The 20149-nt window shown below is 33.2% G+C and overlaps 1 protein-coding gene across 2 annotated transcripts; it reads right to left on the reverse strand.

Annotated features, from left to right (window-relative positions):
* Window positions 1-1221: 1221 nt before the first annotated feature.
* On the reverse strand, window positions 1222-18210 carry Ptp69d (Protein tyrosine phosphatase 69D). 2 transcript variants are annotated; one of them, XR_012048319.1, is made up of 12 exons: window positions 17566-18210; window positions 14541-14852; window positions 13803-14390; window positions 13174-13467; window positions 12834-13093; window positions 11949-12750; window positions 11615-11861; window positions 10223-11234; window positions 9342-9629; window positions 8396-8824; window positions 7510-8199; window positions 1222-5055 (listed from the first exon to the last, which is right to left on the reverse strand). XR_012048319.1 is itself a non-coding variant. In XM_072909140.1 (11 exons), exons 1-11 carry the CDS (start codon window positions 17711-17713, stop codon window positions 8119-8121), a joined length of 4461 nt encoding a protein of 1486 aa, XP_072765241.1. In that variant the 5' UTR covers window positions 17714-18210; the 3' UTR covers window positions 1222-8118. The 2 variants fall into 2 exon arrangements, 1 of the variants encoding a protein (XP_072765241.1); XM_072909140.1 differs by having other exon boundaries at window positions 1222-8199.
* Window positions 18211-20149: the final 1939 nt, after the last annotated feature.

Genomic DNA, 20149 nt, shown 5'->3' on the forward strand with positions numbered 1-20149 from the left:
AAACGAATCAATAGCTTTATGATGAAAAAAGAAAAATTTGTATCGGGAAGCGCTGAAATAATAACGAAACATCACATACGGAATCGCGGTTCGTTGATCGAGCCGTTAAGTGACAGACACTGTTGATTATCCCTGATTATTATTGTTGTAAAGAATCTTCCGTCTCCATGGACTAGAAATCATGATACACTCAATGAACATGATTTAGATCCGCTTCCTATTGTATAAGTCTTTCTAAAGCCTTTAATTAATTATGTCGATGTCACTATAGAAAATAGATCAATTGAAACAGAGATTAGAGAAAATTTTTATTCTTGTGAAATCAAATATATATTTAATCTTCGAAATTAGGAATTAATTTTAGGTTTTAATTATTTGTATTTCTTTAGTGCAAGATAAATCTTGACTTTTCTATGTACTCAGGTATTATTAAAAAAAAAATATATATATATATATATAATTCTTTAATTAAAATTTTAGATAAATTAACTTAATACCGATAATATATTATAATAACTCACACAACTCAGTTTGCTATTTAATTATTATTGAAACTATATGTATTAGAATATTGAGTTTCTTATGTAATCTTTTGAATAAATTCCTGGAAATGTCGTGCGAATAACTACGATCCGCCTAAATAAAGAATACTTGTACATACATGCAGCATTTTGTCGCAGTCAGTGAACCGTTGCTTAATTATTGCTAACGATGCATACGACCGTTATAGGGTCATTTGTCTCTTGAATAGGATATTATATTTTATAAGCGCGTAGTACATTTTTTCCATTAAAAAAAATATAATTATTATTTATTTCATAAATAAAAATTTCTATTTATAAAAAAAAATTGCATTAAAAAAGATAAAAAGAAATTTCATTTTTTTACTAGTTTATAATTCATGTATATATTTCGTAAATATGTGTAAAATTGCTATTTGTAAAAAAATAATATGCAATTGTACTTTTTTTGTAACTTCATCATATTTTATATCTTTGTAACTTTTTAAATTTTCTCTTCACTGATTCTGAATTATAAATTAATAAAAATTATATATAAAAATGAGATGGAAATATATATGTATTAAAATTAAATAATATTAAATAAGATGCTTTTTTTGAGAAATTTGAGTTGATGACATTTTGCCACATGTTTCTTTAGATATTACATATATAAACAAAGACAAATGTAATTGGAAAAGAAGCGAGAGATACGAGTGTATACGGTTCATTATTGTGTCATGTATTTCCTTTCACATCGAGTGCACTGTTACCGATATCGCTTTACAATTTTTCATACAAAAGGATGATTCGATGATTAGCACCGTCGCAGGTTCGACACACACTCTCGCGAATTTTACTCTTCGAGAGAGCGAGTCTCGACAATAAACATCTTGCGATTGTGCGTATGCGGGCTCCTGTTCTTTCGATCTTAATCTTGAGCGTGCATTAATTACTCGATCGCCCACTTTATCAGTACACTTAATATCTCACAGATATATATAGATCTTTCAACGTGATCCACACCTTGTCTTTTCTCCTGTGTGTGAATATCATACAAAATCTAAGACTATATATGCAAATGTCTCTTATAATTATATCTCGTTATTATGTACGAACTGTAATTGTTAATGTATAATACGCGGCGGTATTTCCTGTGTGCTATCTTAACCATTAAATTAATTTACAAAATTCGGGCCTATCAATATATAGTCGACGAACACGGAGATGACGGTGACTTACATCCTTCACAAAAAATTACGAGCTCAAATCTCAAATGAATTTCACATTTTATTTTTATGTATAAAAAGATAGAAAAAAGATGTAATTATATAATTAACGCTCTTCTTAACATTGGTGCAACTTAAATCTATAATTAGGATATGAATTGTATTGCAACTCGATGTGCACCTCAGGAGTTTAGCGTTGATGTGACATTTTTCAACATTGTTCTCAGTATATGGATTTTCTTTTTTCACATTTAACCGCCGTCTCCTTTGATCATTACGGATCTCTTAAACACATAACACACGTCACGCACACGTCCTCACAGGGCACGCTCCTCTGTCATTCGCGCAACACGTTCCAGCCGATTACGTGATGATGCATATGCACTTCTAATATACACCTTGAGTTATCACTAGTAAAAGAATATCTCGAATCTTGAGAAAAATGAGTGAAATATTAATTATTAAACTCTGAGTTTCTTATTTATAATTTTTTTCAAGAAATGTTTAAAAAACTCAAATGAATTCAAATTATTAAAAAAAAAAAAAAAAAAAAAAAAAAAAAAAACTTATTGTTAGATTGCGATTGCCATTCTTATATAAGTAATTCTAGTTTCTAAGATGAGGAACAAAGTTAATGATGATAAAATTAGTATAATTATTTTTTATATAATTTATAAAATATTTTGTGATTTGTTATTCGAGATATTCTTATGTTGGTCAAAATGTGATAACAATAAAAAGGCTGGAAGAAGCATCACTCTACGTTATTCACGTTCTTATAAATTTATCTAGAAAGAAATAACGTTATTACGCACAAATATAAATTTCTATTACATTAAATAATTAAATGTTTTTTTTATTACATTATTTGTTCCCACAAGAAAAGTTTTGAAATTAATAAAATAATTTTTTATTTTAATGATGTATAGTAAATACATCGCTTATATGACAATAGATCGAGGCTCACTAGTGACAATAACTATAAAAGTACCTCAGGCCAATATCTTATCTTTCCAGACTGTTTCATAAATTACGTTGACTTGTCAAGAGTGAAAACGACTAGAGAATGAGCAAGATAATTTATTAAAAAATTCAAAAATACTTATGAAAAGGACTTCCTCCATTTAAATATAATTCATGAATGTGAGCTAAATTATTAAAATTTATATATTTTTTATTTTATTTTTTGTAAAGATAATCTTAATAAATTAATATGAGATTTTTGCAATTTTAATTAAAATTATATCAAACATGACAATACAAAACAAAAATATATGTTATACTTTTTAACTAAAAATTATTTGAATAACGCGTTCATGTGTCATTTTAAAACTGTGTCAAAATTATTCTATTAAAATTACTCTAAAAAAGATAAAATGAATAAAATTTTAGTTTTTATATAGAAACAAATCAACTGCTAGATAAACATAATAATAGACTATTGTCTATTGGTTTCGAGGTTTTCACATTCACTCGAGAGACGGAAAGCTCATAGACATTTTCGTCATATAAGGAAATAAAAATCTCTCGTCACATAAGCGATATTTTTCGACTTTATTTTTGAAATTTATTTTATTAAAATAAAAAACTTAGGCCATGTTTGTGCATATTTCAATTAACTGTTAATTGAATAATTAATTATTTATATGCATTTTTTAACAGAAATTTTTTTAAATTTTAATATTATTGAAATAAAAACAAATTGTGTGAATATTGTTAGAATGATGCAAAAGTCATTCATTCTTCCTCCTTTTTTCTCGCATTCATAGGCCTCGATTGTTAACATAATCTTTCACGCACGCAATATCAGTGGGAATTTTACAGTATCAAGTTTATTAATTATCAATTTGTAAATAGCTGAGCATATTATCCTCATATCGAACCTCATTACACACAATTGTGAATAATTCTACTCTTCCTGGCCACAGCGAGATCCGTTGAACCACGCAAGTGAACAAACTGTCGCCTTTCCTTTAGATGACTAGTTTCGTTCTGTTCGTCGTCTTTTGAATGTAAAAATCGTAAATGTAAAAATAGAGTTACATTTGCAGCAACAGTTGACGCGTAGGATTTATCGAATCCCTCGGTAAGACTATGCATGATGACCAGGAAAAGTTGACGTCATTCACTCGATTTATCAAAAGAAATTGTTGCCATTCTAATGGCGATTAATATGTATTTCAATGAGTAGTCGAATCTTACTTCTTACAAGTATTTTCCATTCTTTTTTTTCAAATAAAAGTTAGTTCGACGGACGTTAGTTCCGTTATACTATAGGCAATAAAAGAATATTATTCTCATTATGCTACAATCGACAAACATCATTTACGAGTCTCATATCATGTCATTTTACTTGGAATTGCGTCGCGAATTTGAGAAGAAATATATAATTTACACTATACTAAGTAAAAATTATAAAATTATTGATTATATAAATTATTTCTTTCTCATATCAAAAATTTTATTCTTAATATTAAACAATCGTAAAATTTACATTAAAGTAAAATAATGATTTGTTATAAATTGTAAAACAATGTGTAATTATAAAAAATAAATAAAATATAGAACATAATGAATTGACAAGAGCTCATTAGACAAATTGAATTCCTTATGTTGGAATTCAAAAGTTAGATAAGAATTTGTTCACTATGACATATTTTAAAGTTTCTAGTATGAAGATTATTATATAATAATTAATTTCGCTAGACAATACAAAAATTAAAACAGAAAAAAAAGAATTTAAAATGTTTAATTAATCTTTGACATTTAAAAAGAGAGAGAGAGACATCAGCTTCGTAATTTCATAGATTGATCACTCTTGATTCGCCTATTTTTCTGTTGTGCGATTTAATTCTAAAAATCAATATAAATCTCCTTTTCATCGCCACTTACCAATGTCTCATATCATTAGTACAAATTTAACTCTACGCTTAACAAATACTTTTTTTGCCGTCATTAATAGTATAGTTAAATATAATACGTCGGCTGGATCTCGTGTCTCATCAAAAGATCTCTGACGGAATGGTCTCTCTCGCTTATCTTTAACTCGAAATTAAAAACGGCTACATTTTGAGAATCAGTAGTTATCTCATCGATGATCAATATAGAAGAGATACATTTCACAGAATCGAACGAAATTCTCGATATATATCAAACGGATCGAAGAAACTATTATATATACATATTACTAGTATAGAGTTCTGTCTCCTAAGAGTCGTCTCCTTTACGATCGCGTCTTGTCAATTAGGCATTCGGAATTTGACCCACCTGAGGGATGACTACGAAATTACGCAGGTCTTTCCGTCCGCGTGACGTGTATTGCAACGCTATATAAAAACAAAATGTGACGCAATAAAATAAAATATTATATGGAAGGTACGTCTTTGTATAATAATAATCGCAACGATAGCTGCTTGGCTACTAATCTGTCACAACAATTTTATTTTAGTCACTGATCTCGACCAAAAGATCAATGCTTTAATATTATTCGCTGCTGCAAATAATAGGAAGCCATGATTAATGAGTCATGTAAATAAATGTGTAATAAATTTATAAAAAAATCACCTAAAGACATAATTTATAATATATATAGTTATAATTTATAAAATGTAATGTAATATTATTATTATTATTATTATTATTATTAATTATTCATTATATAGTCGTATCAAAGCATTTCGTTAGTAAAAAAGATATCTCAAATTCTATGAAAACATGTATGTATAAAAAGAAAATACTTATATAATTATAAAGTATTATTTATAATTATAATAAGTATTTGCTTCACTTTTATTCACATGGCTCTTTATTTTTGCAGGCATAGTTTGTCGCTACTATTCGTGAACTTAACCGAAAAAGTATAGAATAATTACATCAGTTATTAACTAAAAATGAGACGAAATGTCGCATGACCCTGCAGAGAACGCACGTATAACAACAGTATATCGAAAAGAGAGAGGGGACACGAAACAAGTATTGTCACACAATTCATCGATACAAATAGCAACAGCGATAGGCGATAGTAACAATGTGTATATATATATATATATTTATAAATACAGGCAGCGAATATCCTAACTCTTTAGAGGCTTTCTATTAACTACAACATAACCGAAGCGAGTTTTTTATGCGGTAACGACTAAAAATTAATATATATCTATTTGTCGCGTAAAATAAGGCGGGACACCTAGCGCATTTAGCAATGTTAAACTAAGTCCTCCAAAGTGAGTCACGAAATAATGTCAAAGTAAAATTTGTAAATTATTTTGAAATTTTAGAGTTAAAAAAAAGTATAAATTATAAAAAAGACATAATATATACATAAATACACGTATAAAAAACTTGTTTGCACTTTAGTTTTAATTGATTGCCAATTTCGTTTTTTCTTCTTTAAGATTTCTATAAGATTTTGAGAATAAAGATTATAATTCATAATTATTTAACTAATTATTTTTTTAATTTTTAACTTAAGTTTAAAAATAATAATTTTTAAATTATTACTTAACTATTTTATATACGTAATTATTTTACTTCTCGTACAATTTGAAACGTGATTTTAATTTCAAGATAACTTATAGATTTATAACATTTCGTGCCTCTTACTGGAGAGCGTCCGATTAAAATGGAATGAGACTGATATCGGCGAAGAAGGAAAGAAAAAAAAAAAAATAATCGGACGACGCGATGCGAATCGTAATTAACATGATTGTCTCCTGCTTCTTGCAAAATGTTATGGCTTGGCAACATACGTGCTGGAGTTTAAACTTGACTAGAACTGAACGAAGGAATTAAACGCATAATTCTATCCTTCTTTGCTTTTAATCTAAAATTATATTTTTTTCTCATAAAAATATCGACATTGCCAATTTTTCCGCCGTTGTCTCTTCTCGCAGGGCCGGGCGATTCGCGAATATTGCGCTAATTATTGAATGTATATAAAATATCATTTCTCTTATTCTAAATCAAATTTTCAAATATCATGTATATTAAATCACTTTTGTATTTCGTTTTCGAAATATATCTTAAGGAATATTTTATAATTTGTATTTTGCGTTTAGGATAAAACTTTACGATATATTATGTCCAGCCCGTTTAACTTTCAACTTGTGTCGCGAACGTAGCCCTTGTGTCTCGTCATACGCGAAAAAAGCATATCACATATATCTGTATATGTAATAAATTTTCTTCCAAGAATAAAAAGAAAAGAAAAAAAAAAAAAGAAAAATTTTTTGTCATCCACTACCTTTATAGTTACAATATTACGATTCACAGCGAAATCTCAATGTTGTGCAAACGAGGTACGTGCCTTAAACGCGTCATATTTCGAACTGAATAAGACTATCAGTCTTTCCTTTTAGAAGAGAAATCAGCATATGCGTGATACGCGTAATACATCATAATAACGCATATATCATTGAAGAACATATAAACCTACGCAACACGCGTGTAATCTCATTAATATTAAATTATGACAGATCATAAAATAGCGATATCTTATGTCATTACAAGAAACATTTCTTTTCGAAGTTTTTGCGGTAAGCTGTATTTTCATAGCTTTGTTTATTTTAAAAGAAAATGTTCTGTGTAGCTAAGATAACATTTCGCGTTAATGAAAATCTTGAAGAGGTTTTAGCGACCGGTTCTTTGATTGCGCGATTAATCACGGCATCGAGGCTTCTCGTCGTTTTGCTTCAGTTGTGATTCGCGAGAGTAAAACGGTTTCAGAGTTTTATCTGCGTCATACATCTTTAGAAGAACGTATTATATATGCATAGACATACCTATACTCCATCGTCCATTTTTGTGCCAATCCCTCGCTGTACAATTCCGACGAGAATGTCGGGTCACGGATTTCAAAACTTTGACGCACAGTAGATACATTTCGCTCTGGTTGAATTAGACTATCGATAAAAATAAGCTTCTGTAACGGTTTCATGATGTCATCACGCACTACACTTTGCGATTCTCACCGTCATCGAAAATCCACGTACGATAAGACGGATGATAAATCGGTTTCTAGTTAATCTCTGGTTAATGCTCCTCTTTCAACTTTTCTCTTCTAAAGTTAATTTATCAGCCTATGTAAAATCTGCTGATGTATTATGTACAAGTAGTCTTCAGATTCGTATGCGAATCCGCATTGTGCGTCACAATTAACCTGTTTTAATAGTAATGGTGATGGTGATGATGATGATGACGAGATTAAAGATGATAATGATGTCAATGATTCTTCATCGAGTACTTGTTCATCTTTGGTTGGGTCAATGTACGTTTGTTCGAACGTTCGTGGATTCTCAGACACTCGTCATAGAACTCGTCCTCACGCACATGTCCGCCCAAAACAGAGTATTTAGAACAATCTAATCTTGTTTATGGTTAATTTCCAAATATTATGACACAGATTCATCGTCAGCTAAATTATGAAGATCCGAATAATTCACGATGGCGCGATGAAGAAACTCGTATTGTGCCTGTAACATGCATGTGCAATAATAAACGTTACAGAAAAACAGGATTATATGTGATATTTAATTACAGTTTCAAATCATTTTCAAATGTGTAATCTGATGGCATCATCAGTGAATGAACAACAAAGATTCTCTGTTAGTTTTTTATAGATAAAATTCTCAATTATATAAAAAAAATCATAATCATCAAGTTACTTACAAAGGTGCTAATCATGCCATGTCGCTGAGAGCGCAATTTCTTTGTTGTCGTGAAGATATCCACGCGCTTCTCGGTGCGTAACTGTTGGACCAATATACTGAGCGCAACAAACATGGAACTTCGATCTGATCCGTAACTGCAGTGCACCACCAAACTACCGTTTGTCTCGGTGTCATTCGTCAACGTCTGATCCACCAGCTCGATGAGACCGCGTGTTACTTCAGGTACTTCGCCCTCCACCGTTGGCCAACCGTGGTATTGATACTGCTTCACAACCCCGTTTTCATCAGTCTTAGTATTCACAATATTAAATTCACGACGCGTATAGTACGGACAACTTTCGCTGTGTATGTAACGGACTTTTATATGATCATAATTAGTCTCATCGTCTGGCCAATAGCGTGGACATTTTCGTGGACCTTCGTTTAACTGGAAAATATATTAGTCGTCTTACATGTATTCTATACTTATTGTTAGATAATGTGATCTTACAATCTTTAATTTGGAATCTAATTTCTTTTAAAGAAAAATATATTTAGTTATATCTTATATTATTAAACTCGGGGACTCTGATATTTTTCTCACCCGATTGTGTAGAATTTTATATTTTCTATATCGTTATAGTAATAATGTTCTAGAAATCTTAATTTTAACGAGAAATTAATCTCTTACTAAAGAATTATTTACTGCTTTACTCAATTATTCAAATATTCCATTTAGAACGACAGAAAATTTTATTACAAACAAAAATTTTATAGAGAAAGATATATCGTGCATTAATTTCTTAAAAACTTTTTGTATGAAACTGCGTACCAAATGTATTATATCAACGCAATATTCATGTAACTTTTTGCAAATATTAGGCAAATCTAAGAATGCGATTTTTTTTCGTTAAATAACATTAAAAAAATGAAGAGAAAAAGTAAAACATATAATATAAACTTACATCAGACAACATGACTATTGTGGAAATGCATTGTTCCGAAATCATTCGCCAGAAATCTGTTATAGTGGTTTCTAATGGATCCTGCGTAATGACAAATGACTCGGAATTATCGTAACCTTCGATGAATGATGCGTTAATGTACGTCGAATGTTCCCTGCCTGGAACTGGCGTGAGAATCACGCGGTTTCTATCGTATGGTATCACCATTTCGCTTCTGTTCTTCGATCTATTTTCCTCTCCACCGCCAACAGAGAAAGACTTACGATCTTCCAACACGGAACTGATTTTCTGTAAACAATAATTGTGTATATTATGTGTAATGTAAAAAAAACTTTCGACCAAATTGTATTGAAAGAGTTTAAAACTAAAACGGGATTAAACATCTTATGTCGGTTTTTATCTCACATTGAATATTTTACATATATTTATATATAATATGTTATATATTTTATTGAATATCGATTATACATATTTTTTTTTGATGTATGAAATTAGACATGTTTTTGATGAATCAATTTTTAGTCCATTCACTACACAAATATAATACACTATTAAAACAATTAGAAATTTATAACAAAAATAAGACAAAATATTGATACAAATAAAATACTTGTCAAAATAATTTTTATGTACATTTTAACTTGTGTTTTTTTATCTTCAAAAAGAGGCTAAGTACCAAAAAAATTAAAATCTTTGTTAACAATTAAATGTATCTATAACAAAATATATCACATGTAAAATGTCATCAATATAATATAACATATAATATTCAAATAAATACTATATAAATTATTAAAATAATATAATTTATAAATTTTATGTATTTAATCGCGCATTTTTATTTAAAATTTTTAAATTCTATGTGATATATCGTAACTTACATCATATTCCTCCTCCATTCTGCATTTCTCCTTGCCATTGTCTCGCTGCCTAAGTTTGGTGACTGTGGCCTTGAGCTGCGATGCCGGGATTTCCGTATCACCGTACTGCGCCATTTCCATGAGCGCACGATAAATAAATATGTACTGTTTAAGAGATTGCACGAGAAAGTTGCGCTGATGTCGCAGATCGCACACAGTGTTGAAGATAGACACCTGGCTCTCCTCAGCCAACTGTTGCAATAGAGAATCTAGTGCCACGAGCGTGCCGGTCCGGCCTACACCGGCGCTGCAATGCACCAGGATCGGTCCTTTCTCGAGTGAATACGCCTCGTTGACGCGTTTGATGAAACGTAAGATCGCATGCGGATGCTCAGGTGCTACAAAGTCCTTCCACACGAGGAAGTGATACTGTACGATCGCACGAGCGTCGCGCTCGCCTAGCCGTGTCATCTTTAACTCGCGCACCACATAGTCTGAGTAGGCGCGTTCCTTGACATGCTCTACCGTGATGTCACCAAAGTTTTTGGTTTCGCGCTTGTCTGGCCAATACTTGGCGCATTTCGTCTTCGAGTACTCTTCGAGATTCGTCAGCATGAGTATCAGCTCGAGATGCTGTTCCCAAATCATGCGCCAGTAGTCGCACACAGTGTTCTCCATCGGGCCCTGAGCGCAGATGAATTTTTTGCGCTCCTTATATCCCAACACGAAATTGGCGTTGATATAATCAGAGCCGCAAATACCGTCCATTTGCGCCAAACGCACTCTCGTCTGATCGTAACACTTGATGTCTGGATAACGATTCTTGTAGAGATTTTCTTGTGCCTCGGATGCACGCGTTGTCCTATCCGTAAATCGATCGGGTAACAGTTCGAATTCATGCTGGAAACCATAGTCCGAGTCTCGATGGCGTTCCAAATATGCTTGCAACAACTCGTTCTTCGGTATTGGTGGCATGTCCGGCGGACTTGCTGCCACAAGCTGATGCCTGCTTCTCAGACTTCTACAGAGATGCCTATAAGAAAAGGCATTCATTAAATGTATTTTGCTGTATTTTCTTGAAAAGCATTTGACAATATTAATAATTCTTAAGAAATGTATAATTTTATAATAACTTTTATTGGTTTATATATCGTATTATATCTTTCTCTTTATATTTTATTTCTTTAATATAATAATTTTTATTTCAAAAGAAGATTTTTCAAGATATAATCATTAAACAAGACGCATCTACTATAAAGATTGAATTTATTATATTATTAAAATAATCTATGTAGTATAAAATATTTTAACAAAAAATTTATAAAATATATTGTATAACTTTTATCTTTTAAGATATAAAAGATTATAACTGAAAAAAAAAAAAAAAAAAAAAAAATTTTTATAAATACTCACCTGAAACTATTGCGCAGTGTTATAACTTCCTCCCTCTCTTGCGAACGTTTTGTAAATCTGTATAGTATGCAAAGTGCGATAAATAGAATCATAAGAGTCAAGATGAGAGCAATGAAGAGTTTTATTATCATTTCTCTGATAGTAGTCGCCTCCGCGACTGTTACGCTAAGAGGATCCACTCCACCATAGAGAGGATTGAAATAGCTGCTGTAAGCTGGTAGAAGCTGATCCTTCTGATCATCGTACACTGTAAAAATATAATTAAATGCATTATGAAACATCCATAACGATTTTATGATAAATATTGTGTAAATCTATTATCGATGATACGCACCGATAACTTCGATGAAACCGGTATAATTGGATGTTTCGTCAAGAAAGCCATCATAAGGTAACAATATGTTGGATTCTCCACTCGATCCGTCGACAGATGCCTTTTGAAGAGGTGTGTCCTCTCTTTTCCGTCTTTCTGCTTTTTCAGTTGCATTAATAACCACCGGGACTGCCGTAGTTACATCTATTTTCGTAGTAGTGCTGATAGTAGTCGTCACCGATGCAGTGGATGAGCTGGCAGTTATGCTGCCGCTACTGCTACTGCTTGCAGTTGTCGTCGGCGACGGCGTGGTTGTTGTAGTGATGGTGGTATTATTATTCATGTTGGTCGAAGAGGTAGTCGACGGAATTTCCGGAACTAACTGCAGCAACGGTGGCGATTTGGGTCGCAAACCAACGCACTTGTCGCACATCGCGCCGCCAGTGGATGACTCGCCGTCGCCGAGAAAAATTTCGCTCGACAACCGATCGCTTTCGAATGTTTCGACGATATAAGCACCAACGGTTGGCGAACTGTGCACATACTGATAAGAGTACACTGGAATCTCTTCGGGCGGTGGCAGATCACGGACCGTTTTGTGCGGCGGCAGTTTCACCACGTAGATGCGATAGCAACAGATAGGACCATTCCGTTCAGAGATACGCGGTAGATAGAGTTTGAACAACTGTCGACCCTGACTTTCGATCTTCCGCCAACTGCGCAAGTTCATACTATCGCGATCTGGAACCGTGACCGGCGTCGTGCAATTTCCTATGGCGTCCTTGCCGGGAGTGCGAGACCTGGTTACTCCGTGTACCCGAACCTTCACAATCATTTATTATTAAAAACTTGTATATTTTATTTAAAAATTTCAAGTTAAAATCAAATTAATTAGACTATATGTACCGTATAATTTGTATTGGGAGGTATTTGATTGTATCGTGTGCTGTTTCTTTTATAGACGCTCCAACTAGGTGGTTCAAAGTTATCAATGTCCAGACGTCCCATGTCATTTTTAAATTTCGCTACGCCGTTCAATTGTATGTTGTAACGCTGTATAATGCCATTTGGTTTCTCCGGAGGTTTCCACGTAATGGACATGAAACTAAAACTGCTTATGTTGTCATAGCGGCAAATAACGACGAGGTTTTTCGGAGGACTGGCCACTATAGAATAGCAAAGAACGCATTTTAGACGATTTTATCGCATTTAACTTAAAATATATGTTTTTTTTGCACCAATGTACCTCCATCCAATGTAGTGCCATTTACTTCGGCGCTCCAATTGCCGCATTGCTTCGTGTACTCGCTGCAGGCTGCTATCTTGAATTTATATGTGGTCGCTGGATCGAGATTCACGAATGCGTACACAGTGAACGGCTGTGCGGGATACACCGCTTCCCTTTTCTGCTCGGTGTGTGTAGCCATCAAATTATAATAATGCACGTGTTCTTTCAAATCCGGCGGTGGTTGAGTCCAGCCTATCGTGATCGAATTCTCTGTCACGCCGTTTACGGACACTTTCGGTACAAACACAGGGTCTGTAATACATTTGATGCCATATTAAATAAAATAATATAAAATTATATTTTACATGAATTAGTTTAAATTATATTTTTGTTTTAGAAAAAAAGCTATTATGAAAGTTATATATTATTTTTTTGTTAATATATTAAGATAAATTTAAGAGTCAAATTGGAAAAATTGTGACCTTTTTGAATGACAATATATTAATAATTTTATTGCTTCAATTATTGTGAATTAAAGATTATCAAATTAAATTTAAATTCGTTAAATTCGCTAAATTAAATTTCAATACAAATATTAAAGAATAGATTGAGAGAGAAGAAATTCGCGTTGTTGTTTATTAAGGTACCTTTCTCAAGTGTAGTAATCCATCGTGGATCCAATTGCATGTACGATGCGCCCACTGCATTGGTAGCACTGATGCCGATTTGATACGCAGTGGCGCTTTCGAATCCCTTGAGAACATAACTCGAATTACCGCCACCGATCTGTTCCGCGTAGTACTGCCGTTGATCCGTACCGTTCTTCATATGCTGAATGAAGTATTTCTTGATCGGTTCGTTACCGTCATTGACGGTCCAATTTAAAAATATACTCCCGGCGCCGACCGCTTTCATGAAATCTATGCTGACTTTGGGCACATCAATTACGAATAAATGTGTCATGGCGCTCACTATCCCACTGTAGTCATTCGCTTGACATATGTATGTGCCATTGTCTTTACGTGCCAGACTCTTGAACTCCAGGATTAAGACGACATAAGTGTCATTTATCCACGTAACGGCAGTGATATCCTTCAAGTGTTCACTGCTCTCTGAATCATTCCCTTTTAACCAAGTAAATTGAGATAATGGATAACCGTGTATGTGACATGTCAAGTTGGCCGCTTCCATTACTTTCGCTCTCACATCCCCGCCGGATGTTATTTTGCCGGGTTCTGGAAGAAACGGTATTTTGAAGGAAACCGTAACGATTGTTTTATTGCACAACAATAGAAGAATAAGAATTCGCGCCCAAATATAAGAAAATAAATATATCTTAAACGAGAGAAAGATAAGACATTTAAATTAACAGATTCATTATATACCTATCACTCTGATATGAATGTCTTTTTCGAGCAATTCGCCGTCGGTGGTCTGCGCGGAACATTTGTAATCGCCTGTATCGTTTCTGCTGGCCTTCTTTATATCGAATCGTCCAGCATATTCGAGATCCTTAATGGTGGTAAGATTCCTGCCATCGGTGCTCCACCAGACTTGACCCGGCACGTTGAGCTTGCATAATAGCGATGGTGTGCTACCTGCCTCTATACCCTCGATGTCCTGCGATGATCGGATTTCCAGCGATGCCGTCCGCTTTTCGGTTTTCGATTCTGCCGCCGTTTCCAATTTATTTATATCTGTCGCAGAAAAATCATCGTTCTCCGTAAGTATAAATCAATAAACTTAAAATAAAACATATAATAAAGAAATTTTTCTATTTATGCGATATAAAAATTTATTTTTGCAAATTCTTACTTTTTTATAGAATAATTTTACCAGAAACAATGCAGAAAACATGTACATAATCAATTTCGATCTAATTATCAATTCCACGCAAACAACGGATAAAAATAGTGAACACGATCATCGAATAAATAAATGTCAGTGTTAGCTGGAATTAATAAACCAGAATTAGGTTCTTCGCCGAAGAAGCGTGAGACGAGTTCTCTGTCTGTTTACGAGTTATTTGACTCATTTGACGGAACAATGATATAGTCATATTTTCCTCGTTTTAAAACGAGATAATGATAATTAGAATAGAATATATAATGATTATGAAATAAAAAGTTGAACTATTTTCTAAAGTTTTTTAATGATTATAGAGGATCTCTAAAACTGTATGTTTAAATATTCAACAATTCAATTTTTTATTCAACATTTTTTTTTCATCTTGCTTTAAAAATATTTATTTCTCTTTTTGAAATATCTTGTATTTCATGAATTTTTAATATAGTCTTTCTAACGTAAAGATTATAATTCAGATTATAACAACTTGCGCTGAATTTCTTATTTGGCCTCAATTTCACTTGTTCTCATGTTAAACTTTTTCTAATTATCTTTAGCTTTTAGGATGCAATTGGTGAAATTAAATTCTTTCATCATTTACTATTATGTATAGCCATATCAATAATAATATCATTAATATAATAACCTAAAATACAAATTCATACTCTAAAATACAATTCCATTCATTAAACTTATTGATATAAATATAGAATATAAAACTTCTCTATACATAGTAAAATCTATGTACTAATTTATTCTATATTATTGTATAGCCCTTATGCATGTGACTTACTTCAAAATATAATAAAACTATTGTAAAACTATTGTTTTTCTAAAATCGTATATATTATGATAATTAAAATACATATGAGGGAAAGTCATTAAGTATAGGTCTGCTTTTTTATTGCTGAACTGGCTGCACTAGTTCAGAGGGTATTTTTTCCCTCCATATTGGAAAGAGAAGGATACTCTCTGAACTAGTGCAACCAGTTCAGTAATAAAAATCAAACCTTATACACAAATGATTATTTTAACAACCACTACCACAGAAATTAATTTATTCCATTTACAGCTATCCCACATCCATTTGTGACATGACTTAATGACTTTTTTTCATATTATATAACACATATAAAATTTCTTTAAAGTATATTGCAATATCTAACGATGAGGCAGTAATGGATCCGAATAGTCCAACGAACCGAGATAGATAAGCGTTAACGCGACATGCTACTTCGTGGCACCCGCATTTCGGAAACGGAAAATAGTGACAGCGGGCAACTTGGGAACAGCGGAAGCAGCCGGCGAGGGAGCTGTACGATTACTTTTCTGGACAATCACCTGACACATTGTCAACGCCATCGAAAATGCATATCATCGGGTGGATCGATTATAATTTTGGTCGACCTGATTGTCAACGCTACGCGAAAAGCAGGTCGCGGATGGATCAGGCGCTAAATAGCGATGAGTAGAATACGCTTGATTCTGGTACCGAGATAAATGTTAGCGTTAGTTATAATTAATGAACTAGAACGTCGGAAAAAATTACATCAACAGTTAGTTTAATTTGTAATAGTAACATTAAATCTCTGCTTGTACTATATTTAGAATTATTAGAATTGGAATATTACAATTTATTAATATTACAATTACTACAGAATATAAAATTATATACATAATATATATATATATATATATATATATATATAGATTTTTTTTAATTATTAGAATACTAGAATTATTAGAAACAATTGTTTAAAAAAATAGTGCAAACAGATTTAAAGTATCTTTAAAATATTGTGTACAAAGTTTTTTATTAATTGCACATATGTGTAACTTTTAAACGACGCAACATACACACAAATAAAAGAAAAATTACTACAAATAATTATAATTCTAAATCAAGATTCTAAAATAATTTTAAGTCGAGATATCTTCATATATTGGCAATTTTTTTTATCTTAAAATTGAGTGACAGGTATTTTTTCAGATACTGTTTTATGACTTTGACTACAGATAAAATTATTGTTTTATTACAAACAATTACAAATATATACTATCTATTAGTTTCTATATTAAAAACTCAATTTATAAAAAATATAATCTTAAATTTACATAGCAGATATCAGCGCCAAATCCGTTATCGAAATTCAATTCCAAACGTTACCCTTTTACACATTTTTCTATCCTTCTCTTTTTTCGTACAAAAAGAAAACAATCTAAAAATGGGTGTACACTGAGTAAATATTTGTTGTTAAAATTCGAAAGATGTAACGATTGCGGGCGGAATTTTTGTCAGCATTTAATTCGCTGTGAGACAATAAATAAAAGAAAAATCGTATAATGTGGATTAGAAAGTCTAGCCGAAATCAAATGTTGTATGTAACGAAAAGTAACGTGGAAATTTTGAAAATTCGCATTTGCTGTTCCTTCAGCATACATGTATCTTTAAGACCGCGTTTCACGGAGTATAAAAGTATAAACTGCATTCTATAGCGCGTCTTATCGCTCTTCTCCGCCCTTTTCTTATTCAAAGAAGACATACGGCGTATCCGAGCGACTCACCGGATTCGTCGAGGCCAGCCGCGCCGAGCACGAGGAGGCAGAAGAGCAGCGGCGCCAGCGACCGCGCGCCCCATGTAACACCGCTGCCGCTGTTCCGGGATAACATGGCGGTCGCGATAGCCGGTCGGACGGGTATGCGCATCGGCATCAGTCTTCGAATTCGCCTTTCCCGGTGCTAGATGTAGAGGCCACCCCCTTCTTTCGCTGACCCTGCCCTTCCTATGCCCGTCGTCGTCCTCGTCCCTGTACGGCGAGCCTCTCCCTTTTCGGGGGAGCACCGTTTCCTCGATACCGCCCTCTCACAGGCCCATGATGATGCACAGGTCCCGAGATGCGTCGCCGCGGGTGTGCGTTGTCGGTATAAATCGGGCGGCTCACTCGATCATTACTCGCGCACGAAGACACGCCGTTGTTCCGTACCTCGTGTACGCGTTCCTGCGAAATTTATCACCGCGCCGCGTATAACGCGCGACGACGGAATGCTGGCGACCGGACGGGGACACTCTCGCACGGCGGATTACCTCCTCGCTTCGTAACAGTCAGTAATGTTGCGTCAGAGAAACTGTGAGAGGAACTGAATCACATCACGCGCAAGCCAACGCGCTGACCGCCGACCGCCGACGATAAACGAGGGCGCGTGGGGGGTGGGGAGAGCGGAACCGGCGGAGAGCGAAGATCTCTCTTTTTCTCTCTCGCGCTCGCGATTCGCGACTCGCGACCACTGTGCGCAATGACAGCACCCTCTTGCAAACATGACGCGAGACTGCTTGTTAAACTGCGTTTAGCATCGGTAGATATAAATTCTATTCAAGAAATCATATATCTGATGATATATATTATTTCTGAAACAAATTATAGATTAAACATAGACTACTCTTGTCCTTGTCTAACTTATTAAGCTTGAATGAAAAAGATAGAGCTACTTAAAGGTACTTGTGATCGTCTTTTACACACAACCGCTTGTTATGCATCGCGCGACATGTTCGATATCTGTGACGCGTAAAAAAACAAATGTTTGAATCTTTCTGTAAAAAATTTAAACTAACAATTTTATGTCAATATTTGATAAATAGATTGTATAACGTTACCTAATTTCGTTCGATTCGCGACACAGAGAATATCAACTATCAATTGTGAGCAACACTCTCGAATGGGTGAACGAGTTTCTTGCCGCCATGTATTTTAAAATTTATCATAAAATAGTGACATCCGATTGTTTCATCCGGAAATTTCTGATTGGTAAATCTGGTGGAAAACTCTGAATTTCTAGTATTGTGATTGGTAATGAGCAATCGTAATGCGATGACGTTCCTATCTATTATTTTTTATAAATCTATAGTTGTATGTACAGTCGGACCTCTTAAGGCCGCCGCACACACTTTTACATAACGCATAATGCATATACATAAGGAATTCGATTGGTTGAATTCCTTATGCATGTGTTTATTGACCAATCAGTTTCCTTATGTATGTTCATTATGCGTTATGTAAAAGTGTGTGCGGCAGCCTTTATCCTACGACATTTTCGGTCCGGAATCTTCCTCTTAAACCTCTGATCCTACGACAAAAATTTGAGAGTGGGACCTCTTTTGCGGTCGTAGCATGAGAGGATTTTTTTGTCGTAGGATAAGAGGTTTCGTAGCATAAGAGGGTTGTAGGGTAAGAGGTCCGACTGTAGTATCAAGAGACTGTAGACCGTAGCACATTATATACAGTAGCGCAACTCTCTGTCGGTACCTTTGGGAGACGCTATTAGTGCTAACAGCATCGTTCTATTTTTGTTCAACTTTTAATAAGTAACAAAGGCAGAACGACACTGTTAGCGCTAATAGTATCTCCCCGAACGCGCCCTTGATATCAGCGTACCTCGCTAAATGAACTGCACATGCGCGGACATGGTAGGTAACCAATCATGGCTAGTGTCTCTATCTCACTTACTCTATCTTCCTCATTTTTTTTCTCTTTCTAATTTACTAATACACATCTACAGGGTGAGCCAAATAATATCAGGACATACACTATACAGGGTGACAAATCTATGAATCTGACTCTCTATTATTTTTAAGAATGAGAATAAAAAATTGTAAAAAGAAATATATTTGCTTTAAACAAATAAATAATACAATAACAATTATTTTTTTCTTAAAATAAAAATGTTTATTACTGTATTATTAATTTGTTTAAAGCAAATATTTTTCTTTTTATAATTTATATATATATATATATATAAAGAATAACTCTTGATAATATTATTTAAAGATAAACACATATGATAAATAACTAATTTTTTTTATAGTTATAATTTTAATAACAAAATTTCATAATATATTATATTTTAAATATATATATATATACATATATATATATATATATATACATATATATATATATTCTATTTTAAAAATTTTTGATTCTCTTTCTCTCTCTATCTCTCTCTCTCTCTCTCTCTCTCTCTCTCTTTTATACAGAAAATATATACAATAGACAATTTAAAAAAAAACTTATACGTTATTTATATGTTTACAGCACATATTTTTTTGTAGAGAAATGTGTTATATTTTCAAAAATAACAAATCTTTTAGAT

Source organism: Anoplolepis gracilipes, chromosome 17 (assembly GCF_047496725.1).
Source record: "Anoplolepis gracilipes chromosome 17, ASM4749672v1, whole genome shotgun sequence".
Lineage (NCBI taxonomy): Eukaryota > Metazoa > Arthropoda > Insecta > Hymenoptera > Formicidae > Anoplolepis > Anoplolepis gracilipes.